The following is a 25,434-nucleotide window of genomic DNA, read 5'->3' as shown; positions in this document are numbered from 1 at the left end:
GGATTTGTATAGAGCCTCTTAGAAGATCTTGTGGTCTATAGGGCGCCACAAATAAAATAATTCTTTGTTTGATACAAGGTGTTTATTATAATTACAGTAATACATTTAGTCGCTATATGGCAGTATAAGGGACCACTATAGATGACGCTGAATTGATCACATGATCGCGTGACAAAATACGCTATGCTCAAATTCGCTCTGGCAACTTGCAGCACATACATGTGTGCTCAATTAACTGTTTGATTTGTCACGTCATTTATGGATTGTGACAGAGGACAAAATACATGGTGGGCATTTCCCGTAGGCAAAAGTTGTTTTTATAGAAATACAGATATACGACCTTGTAAACAATTTTGTAAAACCTTATCTAATAGGTGTTGCACAACCTACCCAGATATTGTGCAATTTGTTGACAGTTTATTTTAAACTCATTTCTCAGTTGTCGTGCATCGGCGTGTCATCAGTTGACAAATGCACGACAACGGAAAATTGAGTTTAAAATAAACTGTCAGCGAAATGCACAATATCTGGAAAATGTACAGGACTATTGGTGTTGGAAGAAAAGAGACACATCATCAGCGATCGAAAAAAGCTTCACCAGCACAGCTGGAGTCGATCAGAACTTCACATGTACCCAGTTGCTTGGGCTATAACTTTGCATATTGTTATCATACTGCTGTTTATTTGCGAAAATGCCGCAATGAACAGTTTCAGGCTATCGACAATTTTGCACAGTGCACCCGTTTTCGAGGATAGGTGAGTTGTTATTCCGTGTGAGGTGTTTTCAAACTGTTTTGTGTTGTTGGTTAGCAGGACGGTCCTTGGCACATTTGACCCCAAAGTGTCACAGAATTTTTATCTTTTTCAAAATAGGTACAGGTAAGTTATTTACCGGGCCCCGGACTAGCCTGGACAAGACAAGATTAAAATATAGGCTTACACGCGAGCGCAGGGAAATGGGCAAAATTAATTTGCGTCTCGGACAGCAGTAAAGAATTATATTATGCGTATCTGGACTGGACCTAATTGCACGTTTTTATCCAGTTAATAGCTACAATTTTGGTAAATTTAATCTTCACGTCCGTTTGTTATTTATAATTTCGCTTTGGTATTTCAAAACTTTCTCCTTTCTAGATACATTATAGTTAACGTATTCCAATAAAATTTGCTTCTTGATTACTTTATTTGTCATATTTTTCAGCCAAAATATGTAACTTTGTCAAATAAGCACTGTGGTGGTACGGATTGCTCTCAAATTTATACCTTGTTGTTTCTTCCCTCCACGATGGCGAAAAGGCGGCGGTTTGTTTGTGTCATTTGTTGCTCGTTTTTGTTGGGTTAAGTTCGTATTTTTTGGTGGTTGACACTGTATTACCGTGCGAAACACCGTTTAGCTTGAGTTTTTCCAAATTCTAGAACTGATTCGACACAAGATCAGTCCTAAAATATACAGGTTTAACGGTAATGTCGCAGATGTCGAAAGTGACTTTGTTGCATGCTTACAAAGATATTGTCGTGGTAGATATTTAAACAATTCGTTTTGTAGAAGTTTTATTCGTAGTAATGGATCAGCAAACCAGAACCTATGGGATAACTTCACCTATAAGTCTTGCTGGCCCAACCCAAAAAGATAAAGCCTTGACCCAAAAGCTTATAGAAACAGTTGAACCGTTTGGAGTGTTCGAAGCAGAAGAAGAACTACAAGCACGGCTCAACGTTCTAAGCAAAGTCAATGAACTTGTTAAATCCTTTGTGAAAAAAGTCAGCGAAGAAAGGGTTAGTTTAAATGCAAGTTGTTTCGTATTTATTGTAAGTTTTATTTACATGCCAGTAATTGTAACATATCTAAATAAATCCCCAAGCATCCTGCTTATCCCAGTTTGTGTCTTAAGTCCTAATACCGTATTTGTGATTCAGAAACTCCCACAGACTCTGATCGATACTGTTGGAGGCAAACTGTACACATTTGGCTCTTACCGGTTAGGAGTATGTGCACGTGGGGCTGACATTGATACCTTGTGTGTGGTTCCAAGGCATGTCAACCGAAGTGATTTCTTTTCAACCTTTTATAACATGCTCAAGGAGCGAAGAGAGGTTACAGAATTACGAGTAAGCAAAAGTTGTTAATTATGCCTATTATATCAATTGTTATGTTTTGTAGAAGTACATGAGGTTTTAAAATTTGCAAGTAAATGCTTTATTTTCAGGCTATTGAGGAAGCATTCGTCCCTGTCATTAAACTCAAGTTTGATGGTGTTGAGGTATGCGCTTACACATATTATAGATATTTACCTGCTTCAATCCTTTTGCACATTAAAGCAAATGTGATAATGTTAAATGCAGCATCAGTTTAGGTATAAAATATTTTCTTTACTTATATACTTCAAATGTTTTTCTTCATCTAGATATATTATGGGCAAGGACAAATGTGATTTTATTTGTGTTGCTATTCTGAGATTTACTAATGGCAATACCCCTGTCAATGTTGTATCTTTGCACACACAGATGGATATACTTTTCTCACGACTTGCCCTTCAAGTCATTCCAGGCAACCAGGATCTCAGAGATGACAGTTTGTTAAAAAACCTTGATATCCGCTGTATAAGAAGTTTAAATGGTTGCCGTGTTACGGATGAGATCCTCCATCTTGTTCCAAACATTGAAAATTTTCGCCTCACATTGAGAGCAATCAAGTTATGGGCCAAAAGTATGAATACAACTTTTAACATTCTAAATTGCAACAAATGATTTAATGCAAATTTTGTAAAAGTCCTTCAGTAAAGTAGTTGGAATAGTAAAGCCAAAGTTAATTATATTAATCATGTTGAAGCTGATATTTCAAACTCTATTGTGTTCATCATCAGTGCTTAGGGAAGATTTAGTTGCAGTAAGGCATATAAGGTTGCTGTCACATGGTGTGTTTCAGTTGGATTGCCTTGTTTGTTTATTTAGTTGTCTGCCTACCTCTGCGCTCGCCTTGCTGCAACTCAGTCTTTTCTTAAGCACTGATGATAAACACAGTGGTGTTTGAAATGTCTGCTTAATGACTAGCATATTAGCTTTGGCTTTTCTTTTCAAACTAGTTAACTCCAAGTTGTTTGCATCTTTCAATAATTATGTTTAATTATATAATTGTACAGTTGGTAAATTTAACTATATATATATATATACATTTTTACAGATAAGGGGATATATAGCAACATGTTGGGTTATCTCGGTGGTGTGTCATGGGCCATGTTGGTGGCTAGAACATGTCAGCTCTATCCTAATGCAGTTTCAAGCACTTTAATTCACCGCTTCTTTTGGGTGTTTTCCCAATGGTGGGTAAAATTATTCTGGTAAAGTTCACTGGACCTACAAATAATTTAAAACCGAAAATTTCCCATACAGGGAGTGGCCAAGGCCAGTCTTGTTACGGCAACCAGATGAGAGCAATAATCTAAATCTACCAGTTTGGGATCCAAGATACAATCCATCAGATCGTTTACATCTTATGCCCATCATCACTCCAGCTTATCCCCAACAGAATTCAACTTACAATGTTACTCGTTCATCTCTCACTGTTATGAAAGGGGTAAGTTCGATAAAAACCATTGCCTTGCTCCATTAGGCTAGTTCAGCGATAATCCCATGCGCCAAACTGTACTAATCAGCTATTATCCATGGTACTGCATGCAGGAACTTCTGCTGCTGTACATAAAATTGGTATTAAAATGTAAGTTGTGCTTCAAGTTTTGGGGACCAAATTTTTCATCATTTCTTGATACATGCAGGAGTTCATTGATGGATATCGGGTGACGATGGAAATTCAAGAAAACAAGGCTTCTTGGTTAAAGCTATTTGAGAAATCAAATTTTTTTAATGAATACAAGCATTTTATTATTTTAATGGCCAGTGCAAGCTCAGATGAGCACTTCAGCTTATGGTAAGTCTTTTATTTCATTTGCTTTGGGAGTAATAACCCTTTGGCATGCATATCAAAACCAATATACATTTTACAGGACTGGCCTTGTTGAATCAAAGATACGTATACTTGTTGGTTATTTGGAGCGCAATGACTACATTCTTATCGCTCACATTAACCAAACTTCCTATCCCCAAGTGATCAAAGACAACAATAACAAGTAGGGAGGCTTTTGTTAACATATATTTTTAAAATATAATTATAGCAAGCCAATAAAATATACTTTGTCACCGTCAATGTAATACAATGGAAAAAATTGTGGTTGTTCATTTTTACTAAGTACTAGCATTTTTCAGTGTGTAATAAATTTTTAATTTTTCCAACAGGGATGTCCATGTTTCGAGATGGTTTCTCGGTCTTCGGTTTGTGAAAGATCTCATTCGCACGGATATCAATTTAACCAACGACATTCAGGTGCATGCTTATATCAATTTGTTTTGTTAGAAAACGAATTTTAAACAATATTTTTGTGGTTGTCAAAATGCTATACAACTGTCATGTATAGTTTGATCCATGCTGTGATATACAATTTTAAAATCGATGTAGAAAACATGCTTGGTTATTAAACTGTTTGTTGCTTGTTCATGCATAGGCATTTACTGACACGCTACATCGACAAGCCCACAACTCTAAAGTGTACAAAGATGACATGAAGGTATTTACGCCACTGTGAACTTTATCTATGCTTTAGAAATACCTAGCTGGATCAGCCACTGGGCTGAACCTAATGATCTCAATATGGTAGCTGTGATTGCCAAGTTAGGACCTGTGTAGTGGGGCGATCCTGCCAATCATCCGATTGCATGAAGCGTTACTGCTTAAAAAATATGTTGGTAAAATTTATAATTTATTACCAACCTTTACAAAAACTCTAGGTAGAGGCAACTTATGCTCGGAGGAATCATTTGTCTCAGTATCTACCTGACCATGTTGCTGCCACAATCAAATCAAGCAGAACCAACAAGAAAAGGGTACTACACTATTCCTCTTCAAACATATATAAATGTAACTCACAAATCTTGATAATTCAATTTGACACCTAATGTTATTTTGATGAAGTTATTTCTCACGAACATCAGTAAATCACAAACTCATTTTCCAAACAAACACCAGCTCCTGCATACTTCACGTGGAAGCGTTTGTGTATCTACCTTGTTGCCCAACTATTCTTCCTACATTTTCCTTTCATGCAGAGTGCTTCAAACGCCATGGCGAATCACGTGAACAGCCCTTCTTCAGAGAGCCAGGTCCGCACCGATTCCCCCATCCCCAGCGCCAACTCGTCGATGAACAACGTCTCCATGTTGTCCGTTGACTCCGAAGTATCTCGCGTCAATACGCCGACGCCTCCGCCCGACATCCCCGCCGCGGCTCCCGAACAACCACCAGAGTCGAAGCCCGACGCGGCCGCAGTGTCCACCTCGTCAGAAACGCCAATGGTGACGTCACCTTCCAAGCCCAGTGCTGCGCCACCATCCAGCACCACTGACGCTGTGGTAAAAATCGTGGAGAGCACGAAAGGGGATTACGGTATCACGCGGACAGTGAGTCTGGACGATGGTGCAAAGTTCGATGTGCTTAATGACGAACTTCCCCCAGGGGTGGACGAGATGCCCCGTTCCGCTATCCCCACTGTACTGAACAGCAACCGAAACTCTTCTCGACTTCCTCCAATGAACATTCAGACGATTCCAGTGTTGTCGCGAAATAGTCCGATGGGTGCCAAAAGTCTTCCGGTGTCGGCGGTCATTTCAAGCCTTTCTAATCAAACGCAGGTATATGATTTCAGTACGTTGTCAAGTTTAGTGCATGTCTGTTTTGTGTTTGTTATATGACCTGTACATTTCCGTAATTAAACCAAATTTAATCGTCAATTTCCACAAAGACGTGATCGTCTTCTTGATAAAATGCGTTAAGAGCCTATGTCACCTTGTGCAGACCTGAGTCCTCCTTGAGTCTCTGGAATCTTCGGTACTGTTTGTTAAATCCACGAGGAGACAAAAAACTGAAATGCCACAGTTTGGTGGCATAATGTCAACGCCCTACTACACTTACCTTGTAATTCCTGCCAACCATTTTCTATCGATTCTAATTTCAAAACAACTTTCGCGTTGCAGATGTCGCGCGCCGCGGCCGCGGTTTACGTCACCCAGCAGCACATTCCAACCGTTCAGAACAGCCACGTGATGGCGCCACAGTTTGCTCAGGTGCCCCAACCCATTTCACCCACCTACAGCCAGTCGTATCAAACTATCACAACACATTTCCCCATCCCCGTAACGCACCGAATTGTCCAGGGTAACAGCGTTCAAGTTCACAGTTATCCGGTTCAGTCTGCCCGGCAACAGGAAGTAAGAGTTTGTTTTCTGTTTGTTTGTTAAAACACGAAAAGACAATTGCGAATATATTGGCGCGCTATGAAGCTCATTGTATGTTTGTGTGAAGTGTAAAAATGTATAGCCTTTGAATTATGGGATCACGTGTGCCATATGCTCACCGTCAGTATAGTACATGTAAGAAGAATTTATATCTTGGAATCCGTTATTTCCAAGCAAGGTCGCGCTGCAGAAAATTCATTAAAAGATAAAAAGAAGAAAAACTGTTGGATAGACTTCTATATCGGGCTTCACGAGTTCTACTCTAACTTGTTTGTTTTGTGTTCTGTACCAAGGGCGGATTCCGCAAGCGTCCACATTCCCCCCAGCAAAACGACGTCACCAACGTTCCACCCAAGATCTTTAGCCCCGAGAGAAGTTCGGCTATTGGCAGCGCGGTAAGCTGATTCCAGGCGACCAAATTCATCCGCTCAGTTGGAAATACGTTTTTTCTTTCCAGAGAAACAAAGAGCTCTCCGATTCGCCAACTTCCAACTTGCGAGTCGTGCCGCGCTTAAAGGACAACATAAAATTTAAAACCAAGTTAGCCAGTTTGTTTCACTTTTCGCTTTTATTCTGTTTGTGTTGCGCACTCTGACCGACCGAAAATCGGAACACTTTCCTTTAACGTACTAGTACGTCTAGTTATAATATGAAGTAAGACAGTATAAAACTGCTTGATTTTATTTTTCGTAAATGCCTAACATCGAGGAGATACCTTTAATTAGACTGTAAGAGAATACAATTGTATTTCTCGAACCTATTTGGTTAGTTGAACCTACCTGTTTTATTTTTGACAAACAATGGCTCAGCCTCGGCAGTGTTCTGCAGTTTTTTTGACCCAACGTAACCCCGTCCTTCTTTTGCATGACGCGCATTTCCAGGGTCAATTCCAACACAACTCGTAGATGACGATACTCGGAGTTGAACGGTGAGTTCTATTTGTACGGCTCCCTTTACGTCATAATACATTGGTCAAATGCGCATAAACACTACAAGGCAGTCATCAAGACCGTTAATATCTTGACTACCTCCATACCAGTAGCAATTGTATAGCTCAAATAATTTACAAAAATAATGAAAATGCAATCGTTTTTTATTTACTTTTCAAAACTTGGACCCTGTCGTTGCAATTGTACTTCAAAGTTTATTACAAACTCATACACTGCCGTGAACGTTCTTGTTCAGGAAACTGTGGCGCTTGGCCACTTGACCACAGGTTTTTGTGAAGGAATGGCGCTCCACGTGGCTGGCCAGGTGTTGAGAAGTCGCTCTCCCGATGTTCGGGTATGTATGCTCGCCGTCTCGGGGTAGGCAACCGCTCAGCTAAACAGTACAGCCCTATACATATTTTACGATTTTTCTCTTTTCTCCGTTCACCGGCCATCGAGGATTTTTTACGGGAAATACGAAAACCTGCTTCGCGACCTCAAGCGATTGGGCGAGAGAAGTAATTCTATTGTGACTTTGGCACCATCAAAGACTCCATAAAACTGTGCCAGCGAACAAGAAATTATGCGGAGAACTATACCTTGATTTTAATACAATGTCCTTGGACAGTTCAGCGCCGATGGTACATTGTTTATATACACCTTGCAAGTAGACAATAAACTAAATGGAAAATTGTGTTTTACGTTTGCTCGCGCGTCTTTTGTTCGTCGCAAGTCATTTTGATTTCTTTCTCCCCCCCCCCCGTCTTTGTTTTCTGCAGGTTTCTTTTATGACTTATTGACCTCGTCAGTATCGCGTGTTCATTTCGCTGCTCTGTGGCGCCCTCTGTTTTATGCGTGCGTTGTACAGGATTTGTAAAAAAAAGTCAGAAAAATAAAATAAAACCCAGGACAAAGATGCTTATATGTGTGATTATTGAGTGATTTGCTGAGACTTTTAAACCGAAAAGTGGGAGAAAGAGATTTGCAAAAAACGTGTGGATATCGTTTATTATTGTGTTTGTGGAAGGTGAATTTAGGCCTACGATTTTGTGCTTTGATTTAAGGACCAATGCAACAGTTTGTCATGAAATGTGCAAGAAGTAAGGTAACAATGTTGCACACTAACGGATGATCCGTTCTGCCCTATTGGATGTTGCGATATTACATTTGCCAACATGGGGAGCAAAATACTTTTGGTCTCGTAACACAAAAAATGTATTTTGCTTTTTGGCAGCACCAACTGTATGAATAACTTGCGATTTATGGGGAAACACCCTGCTACGAACCCAATTCGTATTTTGGACTTTGAATTAAGCTGTGGACAAATGCGGTAGAAGTTGAGACTTTCAACAACTGGACTTAAATTAAGTACCTTACTTTGTTATGAACCCTTTTTCAGGTCCTTAGTTTTATGTGCTTGTAAAAAAGTACGTAGTATACTGACAAGAGGGTCTAAAAAAACACACAACTGTAATGATTTCTAATTCTTTGATAAAAAGGTTTAACTACGTAATGTGCGAACACGAGATAAATGAACAACTTTTTTAACTTCTGCACATAACAGTTGCAAAAAAATGACAAATTTACAAACATAAACTGTTATTTGGCACAACTTGGTCAATTACTTCTCGTAATTTTCACTTTACATTCTATAATCATAACTAACACATATTTATGAGAACATACACATAAAAATTTAGGCAAGCAAAAAAACCCTGAAAGTATCACGAAAAAAATTCAATGCAACTGTTTCTTGCGACAAGATCTTTGAGAACACTTTTTCCTTGTATGCTTGGATTTCGTCGATATTGTGGAGTCAGGTCTTGCAGATTGTCTTGAGAAACATCTCTGGTATTCACTTTGCCACACAGATGCATCAGCCTGTTGTTTCTATGTAGAAAAGTAGGTTTGTTGTGTCAAATCACACCACAATGAATTTTGGCACTTTTAGGTATATATGTTTTCAGAATATGATATCCAAAGCTATATGCCTGCTGGTAACCATGGGTATGGCAGACGTTTCAAACACTATGCTGTGTTCACCCTCAGCATTAGTTATTGAATAGATTCACTTGCTGCGGACAACAAGGCCTGCACAGTATAATGTTTGCCATGCCCATGTTTACCAGTAAACTTATAGCTTTCGCTTTCATATTCACAATATATTCATAACAAGTATTTTGCATCGATATATGTTTTATTATCACAAACAAAGACTTCACTTAAATGTGAAATATATAATGTATATACCTGAAACAAAGCCCTTGACAACACAGATGAAGCTCTGCTAAGGCACTTTTGTTTTTGCTTCATTTTTTCTTGTTGTTTGTAGTTTAGACGTTGCAGGGCCCCAGAGTGTACCTTGATAAAAAGAAACATTTTAGGCTGCGTTTTAAAACAAACAAAAGTTTTAAAGAAGTTTAATTTAAGAATAATACTCTAAACCAGTGCTTCCCAACCAGTGGGTCGCGAAGCTATTTTAGTTGGGTCTCGAAGCATTTCTAAATGTTACAGTTTTCTAATAGATCACGAAATTATTGCACTATCATTACGTAACATTTATGTCTATATCTCATTGCGGGTCGCGCAATAAAACTTGCATTAAAACTGGGTCACGAACTGAAAAAGGTTGGGAAGCACTGCTCTAAACTATTGTGTTTTAGTGTCAACTGTTTTCCCTTTTCAATCAGTATCATAGCTGCTGAAAAAAGACAGTAGTTAACGGTTATTGTGTTGAAAATCAACTAAAAACCAATTAAAAGAATCCATTTTTAACACTTTTACTTACTGCTTGTTTTGGTGCCTGGACGTTATGTGTTCTCTTCCGTCCAGTTTCAATCTGGTTGTCAGCCCACCCATAGCTCATGAATGGTGGTTTCTCATGTGGTGACTGTTCTGACACTCTTGGATATCTGGCTGTAGACTTTCTTGACCCTTCATGAAAATATTTTCAGTGACCCTTAGTTACACCAATTCACAAGACAGTTTTTTACAATAATTTGCCAGAATAATTTAAACAAAATTGTAAGGTGACATTTTGCCAAAGTAACTCAATGGCTTGGAGCAAATGGTATGTTAGACCACCAGAAACACACATACTTTTAGGTGTTTGAGTTGCAGAATCCACCGTAAAGGTTTTTTCCTCTTCAGCTGGCATTTCTTCTTCCTTCGTTTCTTCAAGTCTTTTCTTCAGTGGATCTGCATTTTCTGCTTCAGATTGAATTCTGAGTTGTCATGCACAAAAATGGAAATAATTTAGAAAAACTAAATAAGTTATGAGAAAAAGCAAGGCTAATTAAACAAATATACTCTTTTGTTGCTTCATCCACATTTGAACTTGTTTCACTGGAGGCACTGCTTTCAGATTCCCATTTAAATGCCAAATGTCCATTTTCTTTTTCCCTGCGTTGCATTCTGTAATTCACTTGATCTTTGTACAAACTTTCAACATAATCTTTCCCGGGAGAAGCAAATGCATGTTGATATTCTGACTTTCGAACTCGTAGCTTCATTGTGAAGGAAATAATTTCAAAACGTGCTTACCAACCTAGTTTTCCAAATTTAGTCAAAATCGCTGAGACTGTTACTAAAAAAGTCATATATATTGTAGATAAGTGTGTAGAATTAGAAACATATCGATGACGATCAAGTCCCACTCCTAAAGTTACGCAACAACAACTAAAATAGGAAATCATTTTAATAATATAGCAAACTAAGAATAACAGCTAGGTATCGGTAATAGTTTTTGTAAACAACACGACGGTTTAGTTAAACTTGCTTTTGCAGCAAACGTCAATCGATCTTAAATTCTTTTTATTTCTTTCAAGCTGTCGACAAAAATAGACGGTTTGTTTTACATAGAAAACGTAATTATTCATCGAGCTCGATACACGAAATATTTACTATACACGGGATTTCTAAAATTGTAGTAGACTTGTTTTGAAATAATTGACATAACATGCATAATGTACGTTATTTGTTGCTTCTCTAGTTCTACAAGCGAACGTAATTTGTCAAGACAAAATTACCATTTCTTTTGTTGGCTCCGTTGCATAGGTATACATTATTTTCAAGACCTTTTTTCATTCTGATAGTCTGTACAAACTTTTTGAAGTTTTAACAAATAACATTTTGCAATAAAACATGTTCTGTTGATGGTTTTATGTTTTCTTTGCATCACAAAATCAATATGTAGTTCGTGTATGTTGTTCCAAGGCTCGCTAAAAATTTCGATACTTTTGGCCAGCCCATCCCAAGAGCCACATGTTGATGAGTTCGTTCCACATAATAAGCTCGTCGCCGCGTCGCGCGTTCTCTTGGGATGAGCAGCGAGAGGGCGGGCGGGAGAAGCACGAAGAACGCCCAGGTCAAGCACAGAAAAAATCACAAGCCAGCGTGAGATCACTTAGATTGGGGGGATAGTTGTCGAATCTCAGAAACATTTTCACAGAATGTGTTCATAATGATGATGGCAGTAGTACCTATGCCGAACGGGACTTTTCTGGTTGAGTCGCGCAAAAGGCCATTGGACGAACCCCTTGAATTAGTGGACATCAAGAGAGAAAAATCAGATATGGATGGTAAGTCGATGTGAGGTTTTATTGAAAGTAAATTGCTTTACCTTCAGCTTGCGTTAGGCGTTGATTTATGTTGACCTGAATTGTTCTTGAAATGTGTGGCAGGTGGCCCGGCCGCGAGGCTGCTGTTTTTGTCATGGTTTTGTCCATTTGCGTCAATCGACGCTGGTGTGATGTTGGTGAATCGTTTTTACCTTTCATGTTGTGAGGTTGGCACAATTTTAATAAGTACATGTTTTTAAAGTTATTACTAGTAACGGTTCTTACGCGTAACCGTTCAAAAGTTTCCTAGCTGACACGCAATGTGTATTTGCACTACAGTAAAATCTGCTACAAGCGACAGTAAACAAGCTTCGCTACCATAAGGCGTTAAACGCGGCCCAAGCTGGGTATTGTCTTGAAACATTGTTTGCCTTTGCAAGGCCATCACTGGCACAGCAGGGGTTTTGTTTCGATTTTTTGCAACCGCGCAACTGAATCAATCAGAAACTGTGCCATTGTCAGGCGCTGACCCATGAAGCATTATTCGGCATTTTTGTCCATTGTTAATCACCCGCCTGTCGCAGAACCGCATGACTGGTCTTACACTATATAGGGACATTTAAATAGTGCGAATGCAAAGTAAAATTTGAACTCTTATCCTTTGATCTGATCGGAGAGCATCTAAAAAACCCTGCGGGAATTGTGTTGTAGTCGCCTACGCGGGAGGCTTGTCCGCCGTGCTGCGTTTTAATGTCAGCTGAGCGTCAATCCCCTAAACTGCGTGTTGTCAAGTCACTTGCAACTTCCTGTATCGCCCTCTGATTTATGCCAACAATATGCTTGAGTCGCGATCATTACTCGCGTCGTATAGTGGTTGTTTGTCAAAACTTAGCTCCGACAATGTGACGTAACTGGTCCAATCTGTCCCTGTAAACACATCTGCATGTTTTCCGCCATTTTATTTTAATTAAAGTTAAATTGGGAAACCCCAAAAAATAGTTTCACCAATCGTGAATATTTATATTTTGGTGTTGGGCCACATTCTTGAAAACACAAAGCAGATCTGCAACTTTTCAGCAGAGTCGGCCTTCAACATTTTATATCCGTGCAGCTTTTATCCCATTTCCTAGTTTCTGTTCCCATTGTTTAGTTGTTAGTTTTGTGCATGCTGTCGTTTTGGACAATGGCCTACACTTTCGCAGTGCCGCCAATTTTGATGCGTCGTATTTTGGACTAAATTTACTCATGAAGCGAAATATTCTGCAAACAATTTCCTGGTTTGAATAACCCCAATTTTTTTTCCAACAAAATCCATGTGATAGTTGCGTCAGTACAGAAAGCGTGCGCGCAACGTTTAAAACGGTCTTGATAAATGATGTCGTGATCGTCTTGAGTGCGGATCGTTATCAAACTGCTGCCTCAAGGAAATGACAAACATTTCGACTGTTGGTCTTTTGCTGACTGGCGCCTGACGAGGCATAAGCTTGCAGTTTGTGCTAAGCAGTAGGAACCGACCCCGAGTTTATTGTATTTGTATATGTAGTGTTTCCAGCCAGAACAGAGACAGTGGTGTGGCCGCGCACTTCGTACACTGAAGGGATAAGTTGCCGCGAGGGGGGATGCAGTGGAAATTCTTTGCCCAGTTGTATGACAAAACTTTCAACGCTGGGAGGTTGCGCCTAGATTGCAGTTGGTCTTCAATTTGCGGCGCCGAGTGGTTTGGTTTGGACTGCAGTTTCCTTGTCCGGAGACTTTTCGTTCCAATTGGATCGCACCATTCGGGACCGCATGAAAAGTCATTTTCAAACGATTTCCTGCCGTGCCACTCCGTGACTGAGGGCCTCGTGACTGTGCCAGGGTTTCATACTTCTTTTTCACGACTAGTTTCCTTTTGGGTGCGCCCTGCATCACGACCGCACGGAAATCTGCTCGTAATTCCGAGCTTCGCCTTTGTTCGATTACGTTGTTCTTCAAGGCGTTTGGACAGAGTGGGCTTAGCGAGGCATTATAGCAGCTCTAGGATGTTTTTGCCTCTAATCAGACTTTGCCGACAACGCGTAGGGGAGGATTTATAGTATCGGGCTCTTTTGCTGTTGTCGAACTCCCGTGTTTGTGGTCGTCGTCTTGTTGCGGAGTCAGGCCAGATAAGAGCAAACGATGGCGTGCATGGCTTGCTATTGATCGCGGATCGATGTTGTGCCGAATAGTTTTCTCAATGCACATCTGCGTCTAATAAGCGCAAGGAAGTAGTATTCGCCTGTCTGTGAAATGGTGGCCAGTACGACTTTGACACTTGAAGCGTTAGCGCCACCACAAGCGCTGTCGGAAGAGACCAAGTTTCCTTATTTAAGATCACGCAAATTACTGCACCCACGAAATTGTACTCAAGCGAAAGTAAGTTGATGAGGTGCAATAAAAAAATCCGTTAAATTCAGTTAATGTTTAGCCGTCTGTGACCGTGCGTTCCAAACTCTTCTGTTCCGAAAAGCCCAGCATGTCGACCCCCCTCCGTTTAAACTTTAATGGGTAACCAACCTTTGAAAAGCGACGCGCAGTCCTAAAAGTTAAATCAACGTTGTAAAGCTCGGTCGCTTGGTTGTCGTACCTCGCCTGGCGCGGACACCGATTGCATTTTTCATTAACGAATAACTAGCTCACTTCGTTTACGAGTCACAGTAAAATTCAAAAGGTATGCGGCAAAAAAAACGCCAGCTTAGTCGTATATGACGCGTCACAGGGCGCCTGACTGGAAAGCAACGTCAGCAAGCTATTCCAATTGAAAGCAGTGACAGTGTGATGCGGGATGCAAGGAAGCGAAGGGCCTTCCTGATGTGCGTGTTTTCCAGTCCAACAGACGAACGACAAACCTAATTGCAGCGGTTTTTCTTACGCAGTACGGCCCTTGACTCGCAACGACCGCATGTTATTCTTTCGTCGTTATCAGACGCGTCTTCGCGGCGTATTGCAGGGCAATAGGTGTACCAGTGTTCATCGGGTTAGCGGGTTGGCCGGTACTGAAGTTTTACTGAGTGTCCCAACCCGGAAGAAGATATGGAGGTCTTAGTAGCAGCCTGCCCACGCTCGGACAATATAACGTCACCACATGTGCGTGGCCGGGTGTTGTGCTCTGTCGGCTTTTTGTTCCGTTGTCAAAGCTTCATGGGCGTTTGTATATTGTGCTTTGTAGGGCGCCTTGTGTTAGGTAGACGGTATCAGGTAGCTGCTTGTACAAAGTATTGCAAAGCAATCTGCGGCTCGCGATGGAATACCGATGCAACGGTTATGAATACATTCAGGAGAGCGATTATTGTCCGTTTGTGCAAAGGATGCACTACGGTGAGGCTTGTTTTACATTAAAAAGCGTGGGCGTTAACTACTGACGTCGGTCCATGTTATCGATTCGAAAAGCATGCAATCGAGTTGTGTTTCTAGTTAGAAAACAGGAAAATAGCATATTGAACTAACACAACTTACTGTTTCTCAGATGCCTCGGTGGAAAATGGACTCGCTGCCATCTCTCCACCGCCAGGACAACTCATCCTTAAAGTTCTAATACCAGGATACGCTGCAGGAGCGGTGATCGGCAAGGGTGGTCAAATTATTGTACAACTACAAAAAGAGTCGGGCGCCATCATCAAACTATCCAAGGCAAAGGACTTCTACCCTGGTAAGTTCCATTCCGCGGTAGTGTTTATTGATGTAGGAGAGTCCGCAAAGCTCTTGTCTGCAACGCATATTATCACAGACCAAGATCACTGTGCGTAGTCCCGTAAGTTTGTTTGTGAAGCAGGTGATGGCATGGTTAAGCGCCCTGGAAATAGACGGTGCGACCTTGGGGCATGGGAAAACGCGTCAAAAGCAACCTTAGGCCTATAAACTGCTTGAATAGGTTCGATTTGCATTAGAGGTTGGATCCCTTTTTGGACATAACGTGTTCTTGCGTCATTCTAATAACCTACACTTGTTTTGACAGATCAACGCTATGCAAATTACAAGCTTTTCTAACAGTTTGCAATAAATGGTATTAAAAACTATTTCGCTCAAAAAGCCATGTAGCAGATAAGGCACCGACTTCCACATTGGTCGCGACCTGTCGGATAGCGGTGGCCAATATTTATTTTCTTTTCACGTGAGAAGAGTGGTTATGGCAAGCGAAAACAATTGTGCCCTTAGGACAAGCGTAGCTCCGAGAGAACGATTCGAATTTTGATACTCGATACGCTAACTACAGTACCCCTGCCGTGCGATATGACGCACGCAGTGGCCTGGTCGGAAAACCGTTTCAGGGCTGTGACTTGTACAATCAAAGAAATATTCCAGTGCCCGCAACCTCAGAGTGATGCTAGGTGCAGAACCCAACCGCTAGTTTCCTGGTGTGGAATCCCAGCCTTAGTGCCGTTCATCCAAGCGCACGCACGCCTATCACGTCGTGTAATGTGACGTCATAATGCGTTCGCGTATCAAAACGCGATGTCGCCATTGTTGCGTTTGTTCTGCGCTACAAGTTGCCTAGTGCAAGCACGTCGATGTTTATATTCAATTCGCACCTCGGTAATACGGGAACTTTGCGCGAATGTTGCTTTGACCACAAGAAGCGGGCGATCAGCCAACATACATCTTCGTCTGGTCACTGCCGGTAATGAGCACGCTTTGGAGGGATTGGCATTAAAATTCATGCGCGCCCGACGAGCAGCGGCCAGATTGTCACGAGGTCCAGTGCGAGCCTTTTCACTCTTGTTCAGCTTCCTCATGTGCGTCATTAAACTTCCAGTCAGTGGTACCACTGTTCCCATTGCGCCACGCAGATCAAACCATGCGATTTTACTGCCTTTCAACGCTCAAGAATTGCTTTAGTTGCGCTCGCCAGCTCGCTCGGGAAGCAACAGTTGCAATGCGGCGGGTGGTGGTGGCATTGTCATGGTGTAAGAGAGTGATTGTCGAACAAGCGATTAATTCGCAACAGTGTTTGCAGTCAATATTTAAACGCCGCCTCCTATTTACGCCGGTCCGACAATGTGTTGAGCTCCGCAATGCGCCCCGAGGTGTCTGCTGGCGAAAAGTCAACAGACAAGCGTGTGGAAACAGGAAACTTAGGGGCGAGATTTCCCAATGGCCAGTTGTTTGAATCGCACAATCTATGGCGGCAAGGGAGTCGCTCGACCTTACTCCGACATATCCAACAACGTTTGAAATGTCGCCACCCTTTGGCAAAACATTACAAACCCTTTCCAAACTTCCTCGCCTATTCCACTAATTTGTGAATCGCGCTGGGCACTGTCGCTGTATTGAATGGCGTGTTGTGGTACCAGAGAGGGGCGGGACACATCTAAATTCGTGGAAGGTCGGTTGGCGTCCATACGGAGAGCGATCGCGCCAGATGTAAAAGCATTGTGACATGAGGTCGGTTCCACCCTTCTAAGTTTGAGGGGTTGGAACGGCCTTAAGGAAAATGTCGGAAGCACTCGTCAAGTTGTCCCAAGCAGTTAAGCACCGCTGCCCATCTGTGTTCGATTGCCGCGCAAAACGCACAATGGCCGCTTCATTGGTGACGAAGGCCGCCATTCCATACAATTTCGCGTCGCCTTTCGTGAAAGTACATTTGAGTGTTTCGACAAGTGCGCAACGGGATGCACTGGGCGGTAGATTTTGCGTGAAGCGTTGCCGGCGAACAGGACTCGAACATGGTTGCCTGTCCCCTAAAGCAGAAGCGCCGTCACGTTAAACCCTTCCCAACTCTGCCCGAATGACACGCAGTACAAGATGCCTATCTACGACGATTTCACATAACCTTATCGTCAATGCCGCGTCGCCTCCGGGGCACTCGGACAAATTGAATTTCGACGAGAGCGCGGTCTGTTGCGACAATTGAAAATAATTTTTCGCGCAGGCATCTTGGCTTTCCTCTGTCGGTCGCTGCCAATTTAACCAATTTACGCTTTTTCTTGATCGACGCAGGTACCCAGGATCGCGTAGTGCTGATACAGGGCACGGCCGAGGGCCTCATGATGGTGCAGAACACGATCATCGAAAAAGTGTACGATTTTCCAGTGCCTAAAGACCTCGCAGCGATTATAGGAGACCGGCCGAAACAGGTGAGCTTTCCCCTCGCTTGTAACTTGGACTGGGTTGTGTTTATAATAGATTGTTTGCTGTAAAAACCGACGACACTTACGGTACGCTCCAGTGAACGAATTCACAGCTTTTGGGTTGTCTTGAGGACATTGACGTCTGGCAAAAATCCGAATAACAGTGGATTGAATCAAGAAACGCGGTCTTGTCCGCTGCTTGGGAACCCGCAGTGATTCTTTCCACTCGGCTGCCCCTTTTCCTTGTGACCTCAATTGGCGCGCGGCAATTACTAGCGGTTAATCCTCAACAGTGGTTTTATCTATCTCAAACCAAGAAATTGCCCGATTTCGAGGCGTATTTCCCATAAGGGAAGGCTGCACATCTCCAGAGACGAACGTAGCGCTTCCGTTGGTGTTTAGACGACGGGAAAGCCGCGTTTAAATGTGATGCAAACCGATAGCAGGCTCCAGGGAGAAGGAATATGCAAAATAATGCCAAACATTGATTCAGTATCAATATAATATTAGAAAAGTTCGAAACGTCGCTGGGCTTCGACGGGATGGCGCGCACATATTCCTAGATTGAGGTCCTTGCGCTCTGCGGCTTTAAGTACCCTTGAAAGGAGCCTGCTGCTGGCGGAGCGCTCTCCAGGGATGCTTTTATTGAGTTGCGTCACTCTCACTTGTTTGTTCAGCCGCACTGCAAAAGGCAGCCAGCGATCAATAGGAAACTTCGTTTTCCGAGCCCCGCCAAAGCACAGTGACGTTCTGCTGGCTAATTGTAACTTTTTCAGCATATACTTGGCAGGCTTTTTCATGCTTCTTGTAATTGCCCAGTATTTTGTTTGTAATAATCACGTGTTCGGTAAATTTGAGTGTCGTACCGGAGTCATTTATTTCACTTTGTTGGATATACTTCGTAAGTTTCGAATATGTATTCACCCAAACCGCAGGTGGGTAAATGATCTTTTCGCGGTGATGCGTAAAACAATATGGAAAAATAAGCAAAGGTTCCACCCACAATCCTTGGACCGACATTCTGCTCACCCATTTTTTCACTCCATGACGTCAAGAGCACAATAGAAATTGCCCGCGATGACGCTCAACATGTCGATCGTACTGCACAATTAAAAACGTACCACCAATTTATTACAGTTCGATCTGTTATCAACCGCTACTCGGGTTAAAACCAAAGAAGCTGTTTTTGCTCTTATCCGCTTCCACAGCAGTTCGTCTGGCCGAGCGTGGCGCTGAATCGAATATCGATTTTGTTTTGTCCCGCTTGCGTTCAACAGCACACAACGCAATGCATCGACCCGACTTACTTCGATGCTGACAAGTCAGCACGCTGCACAGTTGTTGGAGAAAGCTTTTCCACAGTAAGGGCGTAGCCTGCGTGTTCATTGTAAGCCATAAAAACCAAACAATTGAAACATTTGCCTCGGTCGTATACCAAACGACTGCTTGAAACTTCAAACTAAACGACGACTTTTACTTCCTCCAACTATAAAGTTGGTTCGTTCCCACAATGCGGTGCTTTTTCCCGATTTAATTACGCTTTTTCGTACTCGCACGTTCAACTTTCAGCGGTCAGTCAAGATTTATTTTCTCGCCATTTTGTTGTCGTTCGCAGTGAACCCAATTCATTGTAATGTTTCGGCCTTTAAAAGCAACCAGTTCAATTTCGCACTTATGTGATTGTTACCCTTTCGGAAAAGTCACAACACGAACGCATGTAATCGTGCAATGCGCTTCCCGGTCGTTTGTATGCAGATCTTTCGCCTACTCTCTATTTGTGGCTCATGTGTACGTTGCGTTCTAGTAAAGTCTATGTACAGGCCCTACCCGTCTTAATGTAGCCTATCTTCGCTAAGATTAAGCTGACATTCTTAAGGGCTGTGTATGCAAGCAGCAATATCCATTTTTGTGTCATGCTATTGGTTTTCAACCCCATGAGAAGATTATGGAACGAATAAACTGAGGTTTAGTTCAATGATCTAACGTCATAACCCCATTGGGTTGAATGGGCGTTGATTTCATCCTTAAAAATCCATTTTTGAAAATACATGCCCATTGCTTTGAGGAATGCTTTGTTTTTCTTGATGTTGGCAACGCTTGCCTTCCTACGTTGGTTCAGCTCCTTGTTTCTTCGCTTCTCCAGAGATTCCCGAGGGAACCATGGTGCATTCAGGGCGTAGCGCAGCTGCTCGGTGAGGAAATATGACCAGAGCGGGCCCCAAGAGATTCTTCCATCATAAACAGGGACCCTTTCTATTGCGTCTCTCGCCGCTCTGGCCTTCATATCGATCCCGTTCAAAATTGACTTAATTAGTTTCGAGCAGTGCCCTGAAAAGCAGTCACCCATTGTAAGGTTTCTGTTTGACAAGGTGTGAGTCTTAGGAGAACGAGCCGATGGGTATTTATAATCAATAGGAGGTATTTTAAATATCGACTGTGAAATTTCCGAAATCCCTCACACATGACCTATATACATCGGCGTGCCTGTAAATACATGTTTTATTTCCTTTCTAGGTGAAAATGATTGTCCCCAACACCACGGCTGGACTCGTGATTGGCAAAGCGGGCGCAACGGTAAAAACCATAATGGAGGAGAGCGGTTCAAAGGTGAGATAAATCGACCTGTAGTGACATCTAGTGGCAATCTAATGTATTTTTTGTCAAAATCTTATCTTGGTGGGTGCGGCGGTGTGCCTTTGTTCAGCAGAAAGATGCCACCTTAAAATGAAATGACCTATTATGCACTAGTCAAAGTTACGCCAACAGTTTAATAAATCTCAACCATTTCTCTCAGGTGCAATTATCACAAAAACCTGAGGGACTTAACGTCCAGGAGAGAGTGATTACCATCAAGGGCGAGAAACACCAGCTTATCGCTGCTTCCAACATTATTATCGACAAGATTAAGGACGACCCACAGAGTGCGAGTTGCCCGAACATCAGTTACTCGGGCATTGCTGGTCCTATCGCTAATGCCAACCCTACGGGGTCGCCCTACGCGGCTGGGTCAGCGGCAATAGTTGACGCCACCCACCCGGCGGTGGCTGCCATGCTCGGACATTATGTGATACCAGGCCAACACCCAACAATGTTGCAAGCCGCGTTGCCTACATACGGCCACCATGCAGCGGCTGGGTATCCAACGGTTTCGGCGACAGCCAATGGCGAATTGACCACCATTAATGCTGCAATGAGCACACTGGGGTACACTGTCGGTGGTGTTAACTACAGCGCTTTAGTTCCGGGAATGCACGCGACGAGTGCAACGCCTTCATTTGGAGTTATCCCAAACGCGTCATTGGGTGGTAGCGTGAGTCCGCTTTCATCGTCGACTCCTATTTTTTCGGCCGCTGCTTTGCCGAACGAAAACTCACTGGCAACTGGGTTTGGTGCAGCTATGCCTGCTCAGACCCTTTCGCTTTCCAACAACAATTACCTTGCCAGTCTTGCCTCAGCCGGCTACTTCACCGCCGCAGCCGGCAATCCCCAGCTTCTTGGAACCGCCGCGTCTCTGCCGTACGCGACCAATGCGGCACCTCAGCACCCACCATCAGCTGTAACCCCTACCAGTATTTCTGTTGCTTCAACCCCGTCGACTCCGTCATTGTCGGTTGGTCTGAGTCCACCGTCCGGTGTCGGTCTGCTCAGCATGGAGAAGTCAAGCGACGGACAGCGTGAGACGATTGAACTGTCGATACCCGAAAACCTGATTGGAGCCATTCTGGGCAAGGCTGGTCGGACGTTAGTCGAGTACCAGGACATTTCAGGCGCAAAAATCCAGATATCGAAGAAGGGCGAGTATGTGGTAGGGACCAGAAACAGAAAGGTGTCCATTACGGGAAAGCCACCGAGCCCGCAAACCGCCCAGCTATTGATTACTCAACGAATAGCAGCTGCTCAGACAGCGCGCGCGCAACAGGTTAAGTTTATGTGAGGCCCAGTCTGCAAAGCATCGTTTGGCCGTTCCCCTGTGTAGCAAGTCAGTCTTCCCGCATGATGGTGTGTTGGTCGCGCGATGCCAAAACTCGCCTGAGCCTTTTGCTGTGCCCAATATGTTACCTTCAGGTTGCGTGTGCTTAGGAACCGATAGCAATGATCAAGGCAACCTCTTTCCAAAATGCAGCACTGTTGTGCCTCGAAGGTCAGCTTTCACGCATTGTTCAAACAAGTTTCCGTTCCTTGCATGCCGACTCACCGTGTCTCCCTCTGTATGTATCTATATATCCACTCACATTCTTATACAGTGTCGATCAAGCAAACCGCAGCAGCCTTTTTTACGTTACTGTGCCGTCGCCACGAGATAGTACAACTCGCCCAAGACACACAGCATTCATACTCACCGCTTTCGACTTCTATTTATTCCACTCTGCGTCTTCCGTGTCATCTCCACCGGGATTGTGCGCCATCAGCAGCATTCATTTTGTCCATGTTTGGCTGTGGGCTAGCGAACGGGAGCAGCAAGGCACTTGACGTTTCCTGATATACTTTTTGATTACGCTGTTTGGAAGTAGTATGCCCCGGCGAGCAGGAACTCGTTAACCTCTGCGAGTCAACAAGCACAACGTCAACATATTGTGGGGTATTCACTTCACGTATTTGTGGTTTGTGGTTGAATTGTGCGTACTTTGGTTTCCCCGGGTCGGATAAATCTCCATGGCGCGTCACGTGGAAAACATCTTATAATCTGGTCTAGTTGCGATGCCATTAGTTGCTCACAGCCGACGTAACCCACTGGGGAGTGTCAGGAAACTTCCAAGCGCCTTCTGCAAACTTAATCAGATCTCTGCCTGCCAAATCCCGTGCAGTCCCGTGGGGAAGAAAATCAGTTGCCAACCAGTCACAGCAGACCTTAAGGCTCCCGTCTCAAACTTCCTTGTGGTCTCTTCCGTGTGTTCGCCCATATGTGTGCAAACTTACAGATGTGGAAAGCAATTGCCATTCGCTGGTGTATCGCACCAATCCAAGCGAACCCTAACCGTAGCAAATTTAGGCGGTTGTCTACTCGTACCAAAACGCTTGTATTTTATCCAATGCATGTTAGCCCGCATTTAGTGTCGTTTCCCTGTTATCTATTTCGCTTGCTGCCATATGATTTCTATCCCCTCTCTTCCGCATGTCGCAAGCTTTGTGTGGCGTGCGGCGGGGATCGTCGCACTCACGCTCAAATGAGCACACATTTTTTTGTTCTAGATTGTTCCAGGTGTCTGTGTTGTCGTCATCGTCATCATGATCGGTATCCCGGCATCCCACTTCGCTGTCATGTCCGTAGATAATCACAAGCAAACACAATAGATTAAAGTGATTTCAGTATCTCTCTCTCTCTCTTCCTGTCACACACAAACGCACATCGGTCGAGTTTCTTTATACGCCCATATGCACAGCTCCTTTCCCCCGTCTTGTAACCGCTCACGCACATCATTAATCCTCAGAATCAAGCGCCCCCTCAGATTCTTCAGTCGTCTGTTCACCACACGCAGACATATTGCGCCGGCACAAGTCACCAATTAGCTTCATCACTTGACACTGTGTAGCTCAAAGCAGCTTAAAACGTCCCTCAGCTAAATCACCTAAAACATCTCGGGCAAAGTCCCGAGTACAGTTTCACACAAGACAACACAGTAATGCAGTTTTGTGCATAGATTAGGAAGCGAGAGTTTTTAAAGATCTTATACAACGGACGTGGCAGTGGCTGGGAACCTGGAAGCCGATCATGATGACGGTGAGTAATTTGATTTTTTATTTGTGTATCTTCACGTGTAAGCATATAGCGTTTCTGTGTTCCTGCTTGCTAGCGCCCCAAGGGTCGCATCAGAATGTATTTCCTACACATACTCGGCAATACTCGTTACAACGAAAATTTAACGAGCGCCGCCACTGTGAAACCTTTCGACAGAGCATTAAAGCCACACCACAATTGATGTCATTTCAATATCGCAAGCCCCATACAACCCACACATGTTTCTTCAGTGTTAGACATTCTCACCTATTGCGCCACCACCATTTGTAGTGAGTGCGCGCCTGCATTTTGGCCCTTCTATCGTTTTGTAGGCTTTTTTACTGCAACAAATGTACACCAAAAGCGTGGTGTCTTGAGTCATAACTGCTCATGTATTCAGTGCTTCCCTCACCAGTACGTACTTCCCGTCGCTATTGCTTGTCATCCGTTTAAACGTGTTTTTTAAGTGAAATGCTGCTCTGTGGCGTTGCGAGGGATCCCCGCATATACGTTTGTTACTCCCCGCTTCGCATGTCGCTTTTATTCTTTCGCATGGCTTCCCGCGCGACCTTGGGGATTGTTTTCCAGTGTTTCCGATGTATATTTTTTTAATAAATCGAAACACGCGACCTTCATGCTTTCCAACCGCGCAGTCCTGCGACGCGGCAGTTTCTGACTTGCTGTGTCTGCTGTTGTGAAGCTCTCTATTTGCTGTGTCATTTGTAAAACGTTGCACAGCTCGTCACACCGTTGTTGCCCCATGTACATATTTATCTCCCACACGCATTCCCATTTCAAACGCGACAATTTCTACTCTGAAGCCCTGCGGCAATTGTACTTGAAATGGTCGCCGTCGTTTTCATCGTCATGTTGTCACAATTTCACGATCGCATTATTGTCGCCGCAGCCGCCGATCGCCGCAACCCCTTACAGTGCTACTACTAACAGCAAGACAACTTGTTCTAAACACTAATAACAACCCTATGGTTTTCGTTGCCAAGTTATTACTTCGCGAAACATCGTGCATGCATGGATGTCACTCTATCCTCTTCCTCTGCTCATTTGCCGTTCGTCCTCGTCACTCTTTGATCTGCTGTTGTGTGGTGGACAATAAACGTTCGTGAAGTGTAACTTTCGCCGCACTGTGGCGTACCTTACGTCATGAGCCAATCAAGGGCATCTTTCAATTCCTCATCACTCATATACCATCCCACACCGGTTATCCGGCAACCTTTGCTAGGCAATATGCTTTGATTCTACATCTCTCATTCTAACGTAGCTTGCATGTTTGCTATGCACAACCACAAGTAATTGGCCCTTTCATCACGTGATTACTATTCACCTCTTTGGCCGCGCAGCCATACGGAAACTCAGGGGAGATTCGTGTTGAGTTCTGTTCTTTTGACGACGGAGATACACAGGAAGTGGTAAACGTTATCAGTTGATTACTGTCATAATTATACCGAAAACGTGAGAAAGATTTAGTTTAATTATCACTTGGAGCAAATAAAAAAATATAAAAAATGCTAAAAAAAGGAATATAAACTAAAATAAAAAAGAATAATCGAAACATGCAGGAAGAATAAAAAGTTCTGAGCAGAAACAAGAAATGTATGGTAAATTAGAAAAAAAACTCATATGGAACATCGCTTCAGGCCGTATCTCACAATTAAATCTTGCAAATTAGGCTAAGAGGTCATTCGCCATCACAAACAGCCCATGGGGGCTCCATAAACAGTTATGAGACATCTAATTCTGAATGCATTGTGGAGAGGAGGGTTAGTGACTTAACTTTGTTGCAA

At 43.1% G+C, this 25,434-nt stretch overlaps 3 protein-coding genes across 8 annotated transcripts; 2 read left to right on the top strand and 1 right to left on the bottom strand.

The window, feature by feature from the left end:
- The first annotated feature begins 1,305 nt into the window (after window positions 1-1,305).
- On the top strand, window positions 1,306-8,176 carry LOC145889629 (poly(A) polymerase beta-like). Of its 5 annotated transcripts, none has more exons than XM_082980619.1 (17): window positions 1,306-1,776; window positions 1,918-2,109; window positions 2,208-2,261; window positions 2,506-2,707; window positions 3,182-3,320; window positions 3,391-3,574; window positions 3,774-3,925; window positions 4,002-4,124; window positions 4,291-4,378; window positions 4,557-4,619; window positions 4,840-4,935; window positions 5,158-5,739; window positions 6,082-6,315; window positions 6,636-6,737; window positions 6,800-6,883; window positions 7,210-7,270; window positions 7,528-8,176. In XM_082980619.1, exons 1-16 carry the CDS (start codon window positions 1,564-1,566, stop codon window positions 7,249-7,251), a joined length of 2,550 nt encoding a protein of 849 aa, XP_082836745.1. In that variant the 5' UTR covers window positions 1,306-1,563; the 3' UTR covers window positions 7,252-7,270; window positions 7,528-8,176. The 5 variants fall into 5 exon arrangements, 4 of the variants coding, with proteins under 4 accessions (XP_082836745.1, XP_082836743.1, XP_082836742.1 ...); XM_082980620.1 differs by having other exon boundaries at window positions 1,307-1,776; window positions 6,800-6,882; window positions 7,224-7,270; XR_014399520.1 differs by having other exon boundaries at window positions 6,800-7,270.
- A 572-nt stretch (window positions 8,177-8,748) lies between these two features.
- LOC145889552 (centriole, cilia and spindle-associated protein-like) lies at window positions 8,749-10,853 on the bottom strand. The gene is made up of 5 exons (XM_082980529.1): window positions 10,581-10,853; window positions 10,371-10,495; window positions 10,060-10,205; window positions 9,522-9,632; window positions 8,749-9,161 (listed from the first exon to the last, which is right to left on the bottom strand). Exons 1-5 carry the CDS (start codon window positions 10,781-10,783, stop codon window positions 9,009-9,011), a joined length of 738 nt encoding a protein of 245 aa, XP_082836655.1. The 5' UTR covers window positions 10,784-10,853; the 3' UTR covers window positions 8,749-9,008.
- A 786-nt stretch (window positions 10,854-11,639) lies between these two features.
- On the top strand, window positions 11,640-25,120 carry LOC145888817 (RNA-binding protein Nova-1-like). 2 transcript variants are annotated; one of them, XM_082979680.1, is made up of 5 exons: window positions 11,640-11,851; window positions 15,315-15,497; window positions 17,786-17,922; window positions 20,431-20,523; window positions 20,711-25,119. In XM_082979680.1, the coding sequence occupies exons 1-5, from the start codon at window positions 11,734-11,736 to the stop codon at window positions 21,848-21,850; spliced, it is 1,671 nt and encodes a 556-aa protein (XP_082835806.1). In that variant the 5' UTR covers window positions 11,640-11,733; the 3' UTR covers window positions 21,851-25,119. The 2 variants fall into 2 exon arrangements, with proteins under 2 accessions (XP_082835806.1, XP_082835807.1); XM_082979681.1 differs by lacking the exon at window positions 11,640-11,851 and adding an exon at window positions 15,022-15,166 and having other exon boundaries at window positions 20,711-25,120.
- The last annotated feature ends 314 nt before the right edge of the window (window positions 25,121-25,434 follow it).

The sequence above is a fragment of the Ascidia mentula genome, chromosome 2, assembly GCF_947561715.1.
Source record: "Ascidia mentula chromosome 2, kaAscMent1.1, whole genome shotgun sequence".
In the NCBI taxonomy this organism is placed as follows: Eukaryota; Metazoa; Chordata; class Ascidiacea; order Phlebobranchia; family Ascidiidae; genus Ascidia; species Ascidia mentula.
The sequence above is the reverse complement of the archived record's forward strand: the minus strand, read 5'-3'. Positions and strand labels throughout refer to the sequence as shown.

Coding starts and splice junctions, on each gene's coding strand:
- LOC145889629 (XM_082980616.1), top strand. CDS start 1,564: ATGGATCAGCAAACCAGAACCTATGGGATAACTTCACCTATAAGTCTT. Junction 3,926..4,001: donor GATGAGCACTTCAGCTTATG/GTAAGTCTTTTA, acceptor TACATTTTACAG/GACTGGCCTTGTTGAATCAA. Junction 6,316..6,635: donor AGTCTGCCCGGCAACAGGAA/GTAAGAGTTTGT, acceptor TTCTGTACCAAG/GGCGGATTCCGCAAGCGTCC.
- LOC145889552 (XM_082980529.1), bottom strand. CDS start 10,783: ATGAAGCTACGAGTTCGAAAGTCAGAATATCAACATGCATTTGCTTCT. Junction 9,633..10,059: donor TCCAGGCACCAAAACAAGCA/GTAAGTAAAAGT, acceptor CTTTTTATCAAG/GTACACTCTGGGGCCCTGCA. Junction 9,162..9,521: donor TGTCAAGGGCTTTGTTTCAG/GTATATACATTA, acceptor TTTTCTACATAG/AAACAACAGGCTGATGCATC.
- LOC145888817 (XM_082979680.1), top strand. CDS start 11,734: ATGATGATGGCAGTAGTACCTATGCCGAACGGGACTTTTCTGGTTGAG. Junction 11,852..15,314: donor AGAAAAATCAGATATGGATG/GTAAGTCGATGT, acceptor ACTGTTTCTCAG/ATGCCTCGGTGGAAAATGGA. Junction 17,923..20,430: donor TAGGAGACCGGCCGAAACAG/GTGAGCTTTCCC, acceptor TTTCCTTTCTAG/GTGAAAATGATTGTCCCCAA.